A 17,016-nucleotide genomic window follows, 5' to 3' on the forward strand; every position below is an offset into this window, starting at 1 on the left:
CCTTATCAAACTATGCTTGCCCCCTTCTTGCCCCTAGAATTTCTGTTTCACCTTTTCCAATGTCAGTGTTGGAATACCCAGGGGGCTTACTGGGCACCAGCAGATCGGGGCTCCCTTCCCTCCAAATAAAAAGATAATTGAAAATAATATTGAGGTATTTGATGTTTTCCTAAAGATAGTAAGCTTCTGCACCCAGTTCCAACGTGTGGGTTTTCCCCCGACACATTCCAAGCAATTTTCTGACACCAGCAAAGTGTCCTACAATTCAACCCGATTCTGACACTATCTACCAGGAGAAAATACCCGATTCCCCAGGTTAAGGGCTCAGTTGATAAGACTGCCCTGTACCTCAGATGGCAATAACAAGCCCTGGTTGTTACCTGGGCCTCTGCCGGATGGCTATAAATCTGAGGTTCCCATGACGCCCTCCTTGGATACTTTCCTAGAGCAACTCCCAGAATTCAGGAAACCAGCTTACTCACCAGGTTATCTGAGTGTTACACAAGGACACGACTCAGGGCCCTGGGCCGCGTGTCTCCCTTGGTTGGAGCGTCCTGCTGTACCCTGAAAGGTCGTGGGTTTGATGGCTGGTCAGGACACAGGCCTTGGTTGTGGGTTTGGGCCCAGATGGAGCACACACGGAAGGCACCGAGTCTGTGTCTCTCTCACACAGGGATGTTAAGGGTAGTCAACGACGCAGGCTGTGGAAGAATTCACAAAGAGAAGAAAATGCTGAGCGCCACGCTTTTTATTGACTTTCCAAGACTGGAAAGGGGCATGGTGTGGAGAGATACATTAGCTTGGAGAGGTGGGGGCTTGGGCCTTTAATTGGATCATAATTGGACTATAAAAGGTGGGGGTTGCTGTCGTGTGGCCCCTGGGCTGTTGGGGGCATTATAACACAGGAGGTTTTAGTTGGTTTTGCAAAAGCTGCAATTTGCTCCAATGTTACCTTTTGCCTTCCGCTGTGGGGAAGGTTAGTTACATTCCATTATTGCTTTCCAGTAATTTCCAGTCCTGGGGACAGAAGCTCAGAAGAGTGAAATGGCGGTCATGTTTAACAGGGTCATAGGCCCGCTGGGCAAATGGAGACCCGAGAACAAATGGCACATGCTTTATCCTTTCAACAGATGTTTCTCTCCTCTCTCTTTCCCTCCCTTCCCCTCTCTCTAAAAATCAATAAGCGTGTCCTCGGGTGAGGATAAAAAACAAAGATATGACTCAGGAACAACCGGCCAGATGAAAGAGATGCTCAGGGATAGGGCACGGAGCGGAGCAGGCCGCTCTGCCAGCACCTTCACCTATCACGGCGCAGGCGCTCTCTGAACCCCGTCCTTTTGCGCTTCTGCGGTCTGTATGGAGATGTCACTACATAAGCGTGGTTGAGTAAACTATTGGCCATTGGTGATTTAACTTAACTTCCAGCCCCCACCCCTCCCCACCGGTCAGATAGTGGGGCTGAAAGTTTCAACCCTCTAGTCACATAGTTGCTTCCTCTGGCAACAGGGCCCCATCTTTAGTTACTCCTTAATCTGAGTCACCTCATTAACATAAAAAACATCTTTATCGCTCTCAGCCTTCAGGAAATTCCAAGGGTCTTAGGAGATCTGTGCCACAAACTGGGACAAAGACCAAATATATTTTTCTTATAAATCCCAACATCACAGATAGCATCAAAGCAGTCATTAGGAGAAAAATCAATCCTTTGTGGTACTTCCTTACACTGATCTTACAGTGTAGTACTGGTTTTGCTTTCATTTCCATATGGGGGTTGGGCATTATTTTCTTTTCTTTTGATAGAGTTCTGGGTCCTCTAAACACAGAGCCTTAGAGAAAAATCCAGAAGTTGACAACTTGTTTGGGAGGTGCAAGCCCAGGTCAGTGAAGGTGAGGACAAACAAAAGGAGAAGTGAGGTCACCTAAGGTATAATACGGCGCAGTGCCACGGGCTACCACCCGGGCGACTGCTTCACAAAGCTTTGAAAAGACACAGCAGGCTTACCCCGCAGCTTTATTTGCTTGGCATAGGAGTTGAAAAAGACTGCAGAAATCATATTGTTGAAATGCTTATTTTAAAGAGGAGGGAACTTAGTTTTATTTCCTGGGAAAACAACAATGTAGAATGTATTACAGTTAGAGAACATTAAAGTGTCATCTTAGTGGCACCTTTGGCTTCTCCCTCTTGTCCTGCATGTCTGTCGGTCATTACCAGTCCCGCCTCTCCTTCTTCACTTTAAATCTCACTACCCAGTTGGCATTTTCAGAGTTCTCTCACCAAAATGGTTAAAATACCCACTAAAAACTCTCTCTGTCCCCAACTCTCTTCCTCCTCCCACTGCAAACTATCTTTTGAAGAAAGGAGCTGGAATCTCATCACTCTGACGATCTGCCTCCAGCGACTCCGTGAAGCTCCCAGAGGGAAATGGCAGGGCAGCGAGTGACGAAGCACCTCCACCCCAGGCTGAGAGAGGAGCAAGAATTCAGTTCCTCCCCCGGGCACCTGCTCCTGACAAAGCAGGAAATAATATTAAATAAAAATAATTTATACAAAATGGTTCATACAAACAGCTGTGGAAAAGGGAAGAGATGCCTCTGTGAAAGACTGAGATGTCTGGAAGGGACAGACAGGGAAAGATACCAGCACCTCTCGTAGTCTCTAAAACAGAGCCCTCCAGCTGCCCAAGGACTGGAAGGGGACTCTAGCAAGCAGGGGAGGGCAGAGAAGGGCCAGGGAGTCCCCAGGTGGCCAGGCTGGTGAGCTGGGGGCGAGTTTCAGGGCCTGCCCCGCCCGCTGTGTCACACACTGCGCCATCTCTGGGGCTGAAGAACGGGATGGGTAGCCCAGGGCAGCTCCCTTGGCAGTGAGCACAGTAGCCCGCAGTGCCTGCCTGGTCCAGCACTGTACCTGCAGCCCTGATCTGTGTGAGGGCCAGAGGCTGTCAGCCAGCCCAGGTTGTCCCCAACAAACTTCAGGGGGTGAGCAGTCACCATCACCTGCTTGCCATGGGGTAGCAAGAGGCGTGGGGGCTGCTTGGCCCGGGTGCTGGACATCAGGGCTGCCTGCAGTGCTGAGCAGTGGCTCTGGCACAGGCCTGCGTAAAAGTGCAGGAGCTGTAGATCTCCAGTGGGCAGAACCAGGCGGTCCCCTGGGGACAGGACCCCCTGCTACTCCGGTGGCCCCTGCTCCAGAAATTCAGGATCCCAAGGGCAGGCCTTACCCAGGGGCCTAGATGTCTGAGAATACTGACTTTTTAAAAAAATAAAAATGCTAGACACTCTACAGACTTTCTCTCTTTTAATCCTCACAATAATATCATGAAGTAGTTATGGCTGTACCCATTGTACGGATGCCATTGACTGAGGTTCCCCAACTGATAAACTATGGAGTCCAGGACTTAGACTTAGAAGTTGTCGGACAGCAACATCTGTCCCAAAAGGGTGACATAAATCCAAGGCAGCTGTTGTTTGCCACCTCCAGATCGCAACCTAAGGCAGAAGCCGTTTTCATAAAAATGAAAGCGAAAGATCTAGCACCAGACTGTTGGGTGGGGCAGGCCGGCAGCGGGGCAGATGGCGCTGAGGACCGCTGCGCCCCGCTCCCCGCGGCTGCTGTGACAGTCCTGGGGCCCCGACGCCCGCCCCTTCCTCCCCGGCCGCCGCCCCGGCCAAGAACTTGCACACCCGACTGGCAGTACTGCCAGAGCCCGGGGAGCCCGGGAGCCCGGGAGCCAGCGGTCCTCCAGGAGCCGGGCGACCCGCCCCGCTTCCTGGCGCTCTCCTCGAGGAGGATGGTGAGGGGCGCGGGGGGTGGGAGGGTGAGGAGGGGGCCACAGGGCTGACCGGCGGGCGCCCGGTACGGGCGGGACACTTTGCAGCTCAGGGCTGCGCGGAGACCCCGCGCCCCTCGGAGCCCTCGCTTCCAGGGAGGCGCTGACCGCCCTGACTTGTCCCAGAAGAGCAGAGGGCAGGGCGTGTGTTTCTAGAAGGTCTGAGCATTTCCCCCGAAATTTTAAAAAGTTCCTTGTGAATTAGGAATATTGGTCCTTTATCTTTGATATATGTATGAATGTTTCTTTTCCGTTTGTCTTTTGTCTTTTGAGCTTGCTTATGGTGGTTATTTTTCCCTCACATAAACTTTTTTTTATGTAGTAAAATTTACCAGTCTTTCGTTTTATTACATCTGGACTTTAGTCATATTTTTAGCAGTTTCCCCTACACGCAGGTTATCATGCCCCATGCTTTTTTCTATCTTTAAAAAATATTTAGATCTCTGGTACATTTGGAACTTATTTTTGTGTATGGTGTGAGGAATGGGTCTAATTTAATCTCTTTTCTGAGTGGGTATCCCGTTGCCACAACAGCGAGTTAGGTGAGTCCATTTAAATCCCTGTAGGTAGAGCTTCCGTTCTGTTTCGTGGTTGGGTTCATTAAGATTACCACTGCCTCAGACCCAACTATTATCATACACCATGTTTTCCTGTGTCATTGGGCTGTTTCTGGCACCTCTGTGCCCCGGACCTGCTTGTTCATCTGTTGCAAGGAGACTTTGCTATGTATTTTCACGTCAGGGGGTGTTACATATATTAACGTCAGGGCTAGTCCCCTAACAGAACTCTTCCTCCTCAGTGTTTTCTTAACTATTCTTGTTTGCTTATCTTTCCTCGGGAACTTGAGGGTTGACTTCTGATTTATGTTCAGTGTCAAAAAAAATCCATTGGAATTTTTATTAGGATTTCATTAAATTTATAAATCAAATTATAGACAGCTGACGTCTTGAGATGGCATTGAGGGGTCCTAATTAAGAACAAGGGTGGCCATTTCATGTGTCCAAGTCTACGCATTCCGCTCTGGAAATTTAGAAATTTACTGCCCTGTGTGTCACTGCATTAATTTATCAACCTGCGTTTCTTAAATCTGCTATGTTATGGATTTCTTTTAATTTTTATTGTTTTAGTGTTTTATGTGACTCCATTTAAGTTGCTGTCTGTACATCTTGTTTCATTAGTTGAAGATTTTTCACCTTGGTACAGTTAGTTAAGTAGATAGAGAGCTTGCATTCCACTACCATTGGGGTGTGTAAAGGTAATGTTTTTGACTTCCCAGGGGTTAATATTGTGTTTGTATGTTTATCATGAAGTATGAATTGATGTCTAACTTTCTTCATAATGAAAACTAACTTCCCAACAATATTTATTAAGTTACGACTTATCTCTCTATTTTCTTGTTCCTCTTAATACTTCATATGTTAAACTTTTTGATAGATTAAGGTTATGTTTGGAATTTCTATTGTACTCTTGTCATATTATCTATTCTTAATTTAGAACTATTTAGTTTGGTACTTATTACTTTAAAATGCATCTTTAAAAAGACTATTTTTTTAGAGCAGTTTTAAATTCACACAAAACTGAGCAGAGGATACCGAGAATCCCCCTATACCACCTTTATTTTTTAAAGCAGTTTTAAGTTCACAGTAAAATTGGCCCTCTATCAAGGGTTCTAAACAATGAAAAATGGACGTCTCTATTCTCCTTATAATGTCTATAAATATCTATCATACTCAGTCTTCTTGGTGAATCTGCAGCATTTTTGTACTGGGGTTATCTCTGTAGACTGCCCTTTCGTTATGCAGTAACAGAAACTTCTTTCTTCTCAGTAACAAGTTGTAGCTCTATTAATAATTCCTGTCAGCACTTGGCCACCATCATTTACTGTCACGTTTGTTACTTCTGTTTTCCTGTGATTTACTGTGAGGAAATCGGACTTTACAAAGTATAACGTTTAACTATAATATTTCTAAAAATAAGTCAATGAGTAAAATCTATTTTTTCCAAAGTATTTAAAACATCAGCAAGTAACATAAAAACCAGAGCATTTCAAATGTCAAATCAGATATAAAACTAACACCTGAAGTGTTTCTCTCTCCCTAAAAATTGCTGACTTGGAAGACCTCAGTACAACAGTAATACTTTTCAGAAGAGTAAAGTGGATGAAATAGATGAATTTCCAAAAGCCCCCTCACAAGCCTCCCTGTTGTTTGCATTTTACAATATCCTTTAAAAACAGTATTTGTTTAACTTCTACCAGGTTATTTTTTTAATATATTTTATTGATTATGCTATTACAATTGCCCCATTTCCCCCCTTGATTCCTCTCCTCCCTGCACACCCCCTCCTGCCCACATTCCCCCCCTTTAGTTCATGTCCATGGTCATACATATAAGTTCTACATTTCCTATACTATTCTTACCCTCCCCCTGTCTATTTTCCACCTATCATTTATGCTATTTATTTTCTGTACCTTTCCCCCCTCTCTCCCCCTCCCACTCCCTGTGGATAACCCTCCATGTGATCTCCATTTCTGTGGTTCTGTTCCTGTTCTAGTTGTTTGCTTAGTTTGCTTTTCTTTTTTTTTTAAGTGTGGTTGTTATTAACAGTGAGTTTGCTGTCATTTTACTGTTCATATTTTTTATCTTCTTTTTCTTAGATAAATCCCTTTAACATTTCATATAATAAGGGCTTGGTGATGATGAACTCCTTTAACTTGACCTTATCTGAGAAGCACTTTATCTGCCCTTCCATTCTAAATGAAACCTTTGCTGGATAGAGTAATCTTGGATATAGGCCCTTGCCTTTCATGACTTGGAATACTTCTTTCCAGTCCCTTCTTGCCTGTAAGGTTGGTCTCTTTTGAGAAATCAGCTGACAGTCTTATGGGAACTCCTTTGTAGGTAACTGTGTCCTTATGTCTTGTTGCTTCTAAGATTCTCTCCTTCTGCTTAATCTTAGGTAATGTAATTATGATGTGCCTTGGTGTGTTCCTCCTTGGGTCCAGCTTCTTTGGGACTCTCTGAGCTTCCTGGACTTCCTGGAAGTCTATTTCCTTCACCAGGTTGGAGAAGTTTTCCTTCATTATTTTTTCATATAAAATTTCAATTTCTTGGTCTTCCTCTTCTCCTCTGGTACCCCTATAATTCGGATGTTGGAACGTTTCAAGATGTCCTGGAGGTCCCTAAGCCTCTCCTCATTTTTTTGAATTCTTGTTTCTTCATTCTTTTCTGGTTGAATGTTTCTTTCTTCCTTCTGGTCCATACCATTGATTTGAGTCCTGGTTTCCGTCCCATCGCTATTAGTTCCCTGTACATTTTCCTTTATTTCACTTAGCATATCCTTCATTTTTTCATCTAATTTTCGACCAAATTCAACCAATTCTGTGAGCATCCTGATTACCAGTGTTTTGAACTGTGCATCTGATAGGTTGGCTATCTCTTCATTGCTTAGTTGTATTTTTTCTGGTGCTTTGATCTGTTCTTTCCTTTGGGCCATTTTTTTTTCTTTGTCTTGGCGCGCCTTTTAGAGAAAGGGGCGGAGCCTTAGGTATTCACCAGGTTGGGGCAACCCACAGCCCTGTGCTGCTACGTTGTATGTGGGGAAGGAATGTGAGAGGGAACAAGGGCGCTTGCTCCACTCTCTGCCGGCTTTCAGTCACTTCCCCTGCTACCCACAAGCAGAGTGGGCCCTTCTGGTGCTGATTCCCATGTGGGTGGGTTTGTGTACGTTCTTGGACCCTATGGGTCTCTCCAACGAACTCTCCTGTGAGTCTGGGAATTTCTCCTGCTGCTGCCTCAACCCCCAAAGAGTTTTCAAGCAGAGGTTTGAGGCTTTATTTCCCCGCACTGGAGCCCTGGGGTTGCACAGTCTGTTTCACTACCTCCTTGTTCCTTCTGGTTTATCTGCGCATGAATGTGGGACCGCAGGGTCCACCAGCCACCAGCTCGTGGGGTCCACCAACCGCTCCTCGCTGGCCAGCTGCAGCCTTGCCCATCCTGCTCCACATTCTGCTGCCTGGCAGGGTCCACCAGCCATGGTTTTGCCGCGAGTCCTCTCTTCCAAGCTGCGCATCTCCGCTCCGCCTACCAGTCTGGATGAATGTGTCTTCTTTAACTCCTTGGTTGTCAGACTTCCATACAGTTCGATTTTCTGTCAGTTCTGGTTGTTTTTGTTTTTAAATGGTGGTTGTCCTTCTTTTGGTTGTACGAGGAGGCATCGTGTGTCTACCTACGCCTCCATCTTGGCCAGAAGTCCTACAAGGTTATTTTGAATTGCTTGTGTATCATTGTTTGTATTTGTTAATCTGTAAGGGCCAGATTTTTTCAGAAAAAAAATCACTTCTCCAATATTATAATGAATGCCAATGGGAAAATCAGATTAATTTTATAAAACTTCACTGCAAAGTAACCATGAATGGAATAGACATGTCTCATTAGGTGAGGATCAGCTCTGTTGCATTCATGAATGTCTCATCCTTCAGTGAGCTGCATGACAGCAGTGCCTTTTTAGGGAGTAGACGCACTGTATTTCAGAGTCTCATTAGTATCAAAATTTCTTCTTGTGCCAACTATTTTGTCTGAAGGATATCTACCTTTCATTTTTCATTTTTTAGTGGTGGACACCTACTTGTCCAAAAACTTGTCTTCAGTGAAAGGCCCATCTCTGTGTTTCCCTATAATGTGTCTTTGGACACAGCCTTGCATGGAAGGCAGAAGCCCTTGAGAAAGTTGCCGGCACCATTTTTGGTGGCCTTGGATCCTCTCATGTGGAAGAATCTTACAAAGAAAGCATCACCTTATTGGAATGAGAACTTATAAAAGGGAAGGGACTACTATGAAGTATCATGGCCCCCAGTGAGCCGTAAGGGGCTGGAGGTAACACTCAGGTCTGCGGCCACCCATTCACTCAAGGAAGAACAAAGGTCAATGTCATCAAGACCTGGAAAGGAGATGTTTCTAAAATTTTTTTCTCATATCATGTCTAAATATCAAGTCACCAAATTGAATGTGAAGCCAGCATGGTATGGGGGTACATAAAAAAAAAGCATAGAGGATGATAGGATTTTGATTGGTATGTTCAAAGAGATGGTCATAATATTAGGTTGTTTGGAGGATGTGAAAAGAACTGTAATACAACTAAAACCAGCCAAAATACTGTGACAGAGAATGTGGCTGGTTCTCCAGGAAGGTTCTCTAGTCTTTGCATCAGTGCTTCGAAAGAGTCTACACCCAAGGAATTTTGAGTGTGAGAGAAAATTGACAGATCTTTCAACACCGAAGGAGAGTGCAGAGTGAAGAATGACAGTCCCTAGCAAGTGAAAAGGGTTGCTCAAGAGCCCTATTCCCAGCCTGTATGCAGTTTTCTGTTAGTTGCACTAGAGTGTAAAAAATTCTCTAAGACTGTCTTAAGCAAAGAAAATTCATATCCTTTTTGAGTTAGATCTGACATGGGAAATACACTTCATTACATGGGTTACTGTTGACCAAATGATAGCTGTTGTCTGAGCTCTGTATTGAGAGAGATTTTGAGCCTGTATTGGGGTTGATTGAAAAAGAGTGCTGATACCAATGAATAATGTCCGTCACAGGTGCAGGGGTGGTGGGGAAGGATGACATGTGGCATGTTTTCAGCATTCAGTTCCTCTTTTGTGAAGAGCAGATTCAAGAATTGTGTCTTTCACTAGCTAGTAGTTTGACTTTGAGCAAGTAGCTTTGTCTCTTTGCACACTGGTTTCCCTCTGAGGAGAGTGAAGTTTCTGTGCTGCATGATCTGTGTTGACTCTTTAAATTTTACAAGTGTATGACTGATTACTAGTCAAACTACTAATGCATTACTGTGGAAAACTACAGAGTGTGTCTTGCTGTGGGTTCCCCCAGAAGAGGACCTGAGACAAATTCAAGTGCAAGTGATTTAAATAAGAGAGTAAAGGACACTGATAGGGTGTGTAATCAAATCTGTTACCACTTAATCCCACTGGGGAAATCAGAGTAAGTCCTATCTGAGAGGCAAGGCTGCTGGGATAATTTTACACCAGCTCCTGACAATTGTTGAATGAGGGCTTGAGGACAAGGGAGGACAACTTAATTTACCTCCACTTCCTCTCCGCTTCCTCTGCCACACTGGCAAGCAAAGCAGACTTTGGCACTACATTAGAGAAAGTCCTCAGGCAGGAAATACAGTTGGCTATATGACTGAGGGGCCCTTAAATAGTAAGAGCCAGGGGAAATGGACCAGGTCTGCTGGGCTAGGATTCTTGGGGGAATAAGTAAAAGAGCTCATTGGCAGTTGAGGTATTAAGTACAATCGATACTCAAACATCGTGATAATAAATTACTTGCTTTGGAATCTTAGGGTTAATTATGAATTGAGTTAGAGAAGTCTGTGAAATCTAATAGTTATTTTTTGTTTGGAAACCTATGAGGAAAGTCTTCAGGTAGAATTACCTGGTAATGCTTTTTACTGTTTTCTTCACAGTCAGACAGCTGGGAAGGTTGTCTTTCAAATGGAAATGTTCTAGCCTCAACCCAAACCAAAGAAGGTCTGAACCTCGTGTTGATAAGTGGAGATGTTTCATATTTCCGTGTAAGTGGTGCTATTTAGTAAGTCTGTCATGGGGTCTTATTAACTGGTTCTGTGATTAAATGTCAACAATTAAGATCAAATAAATTTGAGAAGTTAAACCCACCTGAGGTTTATGCAGTGATATAGTTACCATCTTCTATATTGTTCTACCTGTACTTATGTGGAGAGATCCAAGTTTAACCACAAAACGGGTTGTGCAAAGCCACCTCTTTTATTTTTAAATAAATTATCCTGCTCTCAACCCAATTCTGTCTTCTCCTGTTCCATCAGCATTGATGGTAAAAGCACTTGTGTATCACATTATAACGTCACCCTTCGCAAACACACCCTGTTGCTCCTGCCTGAGCACTTTCTGAGACACAGTAAGAAAGAGGAGGGAGAAAGTTGACCAGGGTAGGTACTGAATGCTCAGCTAGGCTCTTGCGTGCCCCTCTCCTCCTACTGCTTCCTTTTCCTTGGAATCACCAGTTAGCAGGCCTTGTGTTCCATCTATAGTTGACATCTATACAACTCACTCCTGGCTATAATTCAGAGTCACCTGGAAAACTTTTAAAAATACCAATGTCTAGTCCCCACCCTGAGAGATCCAGATTTTAATTGGTCAGGTGTGTGTTCTAAGTGTCAGTAGCTTTTGAGAGCATTCCAGGTGATTGTAATATGTTGCTAGGTCTGCGGATTATTATTGATTTGGAGTCTTCTTTGGGATTCTATAGCCCCCACCATTTTGACACTTGATATTGACCTTTAGATGCACACATTCAAGAATAATGGGTAGAGAACCCTTCTGAGAAATTTAGAGACTCTTATGGATTATGAGCCACAGGAAATATTCTTTGCTTTTGCAGCAGCTAATAAGACAGCAGAGGGGAGGCAGCCAGCCACTTTCTTCACGTTCTCTAGAATAGAATTCGTAGACTCCTTTGTCACATAGCTTCAGGACTTTGTCCTCAGATCTGCCGGTTAAGAAGTTGAATTTTATCATTTTACCCAGACTTGATCCGACATTAATCAAACTCAAGAAACTCATTTGTAAAATGGAATTGTAATTATTTAATTTGTAATGAGAGAGATAATTGCTGTGGCTAATGGTAATAATGAGCTCTGTAGATGACTATTATGAGATTGCTTGGTGAATATAATCAGACCAGAAAAGAACCGAATGACATAAAAGTACACTAAGTTTCTTTATCACTCTAGGAATTGGCATAGTGCAGTGATTAAAGCCAGTACCAACAGGGTTCAAATACCACTCTACCACTGATCAGCCGTTAATCTTGGTTAATATCTCCTTTTTGCCTCAGTGTCCTTATCTATAAATATGAATGATGATGATATTAAAGTTGTTGTGAGGCATAAATAAAATAGTTCATATAAAAGCACTTGGTACCTTCCTGGCACCTAGTAAAGACTCAGAAAATGATCGCTATTACCATTATCCACTTAAAAATGACCACTTTAAATTTGACCTCACCCAATTACTACTACAGTCTAATCGAGAGAGGTGTTATTTACCCGTATTTATAGTCGAGGAAACCGTGGTCTTTCCCCTACGCAGTCTGTTAAGTCGATTGTCAAACCCTTGTTAACGCACATCAGAGTACCTAATCTCACCAGTGGACGATGCTGTATAAATTTCAGAACCCTCTCAGACTTTCCCTGTCCAGGTAGTTTCCAGGCCTCTTTCTACAGTGTCTCTTATACACACCCTTCCTTTTCATTCCCTTAGTACTGGCTTTGCCTCCTTGCCTTTAGTTTTTCACCCTCCAATCTGTCCTTTACTTTGCTGTTTGATGCATTTTCCAAAAATACTATTTCATCAGGTGCTTCCTACTGCCTACAGGATAAAGTCTAGGAAAGTGTGGATTTTCAGAGTCCTCTATCACCTGGCCCCAAATCTCTTTCCAGCCCTGTGTCTCACCATTGAAACTTTCCTTTAGCCAAATTGGCCAACTCTCTGACTTTTCTCAACTCTACGCCTTTTCTTAGATAGCAACCCATGTAGAAGGCTTTTGTGCCTTCTTTCCACCTGTCCCAGTTATATCCCTTATACTCTTTGTAAAGACTTTACTAAACAATCCAATCTAAATGATACTTTTCTCTTTTTTGAAATTCTATAGCAATTAATAATTGTATATTTAACACAGAGGTTTTTTTTTTATATCTTGAGCTGACTTAAACATTAAGGCTATTTTATTTCCTACATGTTATTCTATTGCTTCCCCAAACTGTAGGAATCAGTAGGTAGAGAGTGAGCCTGCAAGTGGGGTTGAGGCAAAAGTGGACTGGATCTAGGTTTTTTTGGAAGACCCACTCACTCTGGTCCCTGCAGGGAGCTTGTTGGGCCCGGACATTAGTTATGTTAACTAACCTCATAAAAGATTGAGGTGAACCCATGAAGGCCAATTATTAACTTAGTGTGCGACATAGAACTGTCACGTGGCCCAGAGATGTGGATACCTTTTAATTTACAACGAGGAAGAGTTCCCCAAAGAAACCAGAATACTCAAAATCCACATGATCATAGCATTCTCTTTCCAAGTTTGAACACAACATTGGAATAAACGCAATGAGATGAATTGAATATCCAATATCTAGAGGTGTCAGGCAGTGACCCCATGTCACCAAAGAGGTGACCTCAGTACAGGCATTAGAGAACTCAGTGCCTCTGGAGAGGCCTGAATGGACACTGCCTACCTTCACCCCAGCGACCTTCCTTTCTAGGCCTTTAGGACTTACCTGAACCCCTCTTCAGATGGGCCCATTCTTTCATTATGTATATTAATAAAGTCAGAACAGTTATTCAGTTCCTGCCAGCCTAAAAGCAATTCTCTCTTTTCCGCAGCTTCTTTCAACCTTTGTTTTCTTCTCTGTCTCACTATGTTTCTCTTTCTGCCTCTGCCTTTTGCTCTCACTTTTGGTTTTTTTCTGTCTCTCTCCATCTCTGGTCTGCTATAGTTATTTTCATAGCTCTACTCTGACTCATAACATTTTGACTTGATGGTAGTGGGTAATGTAGTTCCTTAATTTTAAGTTTTGTGGCTCATCTCATTACAGTGTCTAAGTACCAACAACAGATTGTGAGCTCCCTGAGGGTAGGGCTGACAGGTGAGTTTGAGGCACAACACGTCTGATATATAGTACCCCACAATACTTAGCAAGTCATAAGTGCTCAATAATTTTTTATTGATTCAACCTCTAACAAATTGTTGCTGTTTTCCTTAAGGCCGATGTCATTGTCAACACTGTTCCCACGGATCTTCAGCTTGAAAGAGGGTCACTCTCTCAGGCTCTTTTGCAGAAAGCTGGCCCCATGCTCCAGAAAGAGTTAAATGCCACCAGACAGGAAACAAAGGAGGAAGTGGGGAGCATATTCATGACAAGTGGCTGCAATCTGGACTGCAAAGCTGTGCTCCATGTTGTGGCTCCAGCCTGGGATAATGGAGCTGGGTCTTCTCGGCAGGTAGAGAAAGTCCTTAGCTCTCCATTCCATTTGATAATATTGGTAATCTTCTGGCATGGTATAGATCTGTGGTTCTCAACCAAAGTGAATTTATCTTGGGATAGGGGGACGTTTGGCTTTTTACAACTGCTACTGGTAGCTAATGGGTAGAGGCCAGGGATGCTGCTAAATCTCCAGCAAAGCATATACCAGCCCCCACAACAAAGAATTATCTGGCCCAGGTTGAGAAACCTTAGCATTTATTTAACCCTGTCTATTTATTGAAATCTTTGTTACCTTCCATGAAGAGCCCATCACAACTACCAGTTACTTCAGAGCAATCAACCTTTAAAAGTAGTAACAATCTTTGGAATTTTTCAGCGATGGTGTCTGAAGATTATATTAGTGTGATTAGCCTTCAGTATAACTAAGAGATGCAGTCAGAGCTGTGGTATAGAATGAAGAAGGGTCAGTGCCCTTCTTTTGATGACTTAATTTTCACCTCTATATCTAGTTTAACCCCAACTTATTTTTTCAGAATAAAAAGTAATATATGTACCTCGCAGAAGGTACAAAAAGTACAAACATAAAAATCATAATCCAGCCACCCAGAGATAACTTTGATTAACACTTTACTGTATTTCCTTCAATTTTATGCATATTTATTTTTAGTTGATATTTCCTTCCAAACATTTATAATCTTGCTTTTTCTTTTAACATAACATGAACCCTCCCCCATGTTGTTTAAAAATCTTTGTAAACATCAATTTTTACCGCAATGAGGTACCACTGTTTATGGAGCCATTTCTGTACTGTTGGACACTTCCCCTCCTGCATGAGTTTGAGCGTCTCTGGGAATTCCCTCCCTTCTTTTCAGCCTCCCTTCCTGACTCCCAGGCCAACAGTGATGGAGAGGGCCAGGTCAAGGTTGCTGGAGCTGCAGTTCTTTCTGTTCTCCACCAGCTTGAGCCCTAACTTATATAAATGTATTTCATACATTTCAGATCATGGCAAATATAATCAGGAAATGTTTGGCGACTATAGAACAGCTATCTTTTTCATCAATCACATTTCCCATGATTGGAACAAGAAATTTGGGTTTTCCCAAAGCTATATTTGCTGAATTAATCCTTTCAGAAGTGTTGAAATTTAGTAGCAGTGCGTGGCTGAAAACCCTACAAGAAGTTCACTTTCTGGTACATCTAGATGATGATGAAAGCCGTCAGGTATGGTTACATATCTCTTCCTGTCATTCTGACAAGCAAACCTAAATGCAGTCTGATGTCTTTGTAGATCTATAAATAACAGTATTTTCTACTTCTTTGCCCATAAGTGTTGGTTACTGATGGGGGTTGTCACATGGCTTAACTATGAGGTAATACTGATAACACATACAGTCCTAAGCCGTTTCTCAAAAGACAAGATAAATTATAATAAATATATTCTTAGAAAGAAGTAGAACGTTATGGACATAAAAGTAGTCCAGACATTTTAACAATGACTAAATGAAAGCTAAGTTATGACTTTATCTATTGAGAAGAAGTCAGATACAAGAAGCCTCAAGAATTTACTTATTTGGATAGAATATAGCCAGTATATGCAACCCTATGAGGGTCTAAAGCTAGAAATATTGTATTTAGTAGTGGAGAAGCAAGCAGTCAAAGCACACTTTCCTTACCACTAGCTTTCGTAAAGTGCTGTTCCTTAAGAAGTACTCCTTAGCTTGCTGGCTGCAATCTATTCTTCACCCTTGAAAAAGTTCTATTGATTTTGTATGAATTGTGCTTACTCATAACAAAAACGCAAACAATAGATAAGAATACAAAAAAAGAAAGGCTCAGTTGAGTTTGAATCTTGGCTTTGCCATTTAAAGGTTGAGTGAAGTAACCTCTTTGAATCTTGGTTTTATTATGTGTAAAGGACATGGCAATAATACCTCTCAAGAGTCGTGAAAATTAAGAGAGGATGTATTTGAAGTTTCTAGCACAAAGCAAGCCTCAAAACTGGTTGTAGAAGTTGTTATTATTACCTCACTGTAAAGGCAATTGGTATGTCTTTCTAATATTAGCACTTAAAAAGGTATCAAATATAATTTTGTTTTCTGAGTTCTTAGTCTCAGAAATTTAAGACAGAAGTGTGGTCTTCCACACTGGTATTTATTGAGAAAATTCCTAGGTTGAATCACAACACGTTAATTAACAAGTCTGTGAGATAAGGAGAAACTCGATTGCAAACTGTTATTCCTATTTGATGTCTGAGGCTTAGTGTCCCACAGAATTGTATTAATACTCCTAAAGAACAGTGTTGTGGTCAGTAACTGTGTTTCTTTCTATCTAGGCATTTTTAGATGAACTCACTAGATTGCCGACTGGAAATCCCAACAAGGACAGGATTCTCATGGCTGGAGATACCCAGGGTCTGGTGAAGTTGTCCTGCTGAGGAACTATTTCCCTTTGCTTAGCAATTCTTTGGTGTTAGTTAAAGTTCAACAGAAGGAGACAAATTCCCATGGAGAACAAGTCAGTAATGGAAAAGGTGTTAGAGCATCCCAATGTCTGGGCACCCAAACAAAAAATCATATTGCTGTGAACCAAATCAGTGGTAATGAGGTCAGCATTTCTAAGATATGATAATAAAAGATAACTGAAGTGTACATGGCACATTTGCTTTCATATGTGTTATATTATTAAAACCTATACCATGGCCCCCTGGGCAGGTGGTTGGTTCTGTTGCCACTGAATGAATGTGGAAAGGGAGATCTAAAGAGTTTACAGGATGCGTAGAAATGACACATTTAAGTTGTCAAGCTTGAGTGTAGAGTAGACAGTGATATGCCAACATGTTAAAGGGAATTTCCTCAGAGCAGCCTTGAAAGCACCATTCCAGTGGGATATAAAAGGGCAGCAAGAGTTCATGTTCGGTTAGTGAGCTGTTGTTCAACATAGGACAGATGACTTAGCCACTCTAAGACCATTTCCCTTCTTGTACAATGATAATAAAAGGATCTCCCAGAAGTACAAACTTTCGGTTATAAGATGAATAAACTCTGGAGACCTAGTGTACAACATGGGGACTGTAGTTAATAATAATGTATCATATACTTGAAATTTGCTAAGAAAGTGGGTCTCAAGGGTTCTCACCACACACACAGACGCACACACGGCAACT

At 42.5% G+C, this 17,016-nt stretch overlaps 1 protein-coding gene across 2 annotated transcripts in view; it reads left to right on the forward strand.

Moving 5' to 3' along the window:
* The first annotated feature begins 3,553 nt into the window (after positions 1 to 3,553).
* PARP15 (poly(ADP-ribose) polymerase family member 15) overlaps positions 3,554 to 17,016 on the forward strand; it is a 31,635-nt gene continuing 18,172 nt past the window's right edge. For both annotated transcript variants that reach the window (XM_053918434.1, XM_053918435.1), the window contains exons 1-5: positions 3,554 to 3,791; positions 10,302 to 10,409; positions 13,633 to 13,869; positions 14,853 to 15,074; positions 16,186 to 16,264. In XM_053918434.1, the coding sequence (XP_053774409.1) occupies positions 3,789 to 3,791; positions 10,302 to 10,409; positions 13,633 to 13,869; positions 14,853 to 15,074; positions 16,186 to 16,264 (649 nt within the window). In that variant the 5' untranslated portion in view covers positions 3,554 to 3,788. The remainder of the gene's footprint in view (positions 3,792 to 10,301; positions 10,410 to 13,632; positions 13,870 to 14,852; positions 15,075 to 16,185; positions 16,265 to 17,016) is intronic.

This window comes from Desmodus rotundus, chromosome 2 (assembly GCF_022682495.2).
Source record: "Desmodus rotundus isolate HL8 chromosome 2, HLdesRot8A.1, whole genome shotgun sequence".
NCBI lineage: Eukaryota > Metazoa > Chordata > Mammalia > Chiroptera > Phyllostomidae > Desmodus > Desmodus rotundus.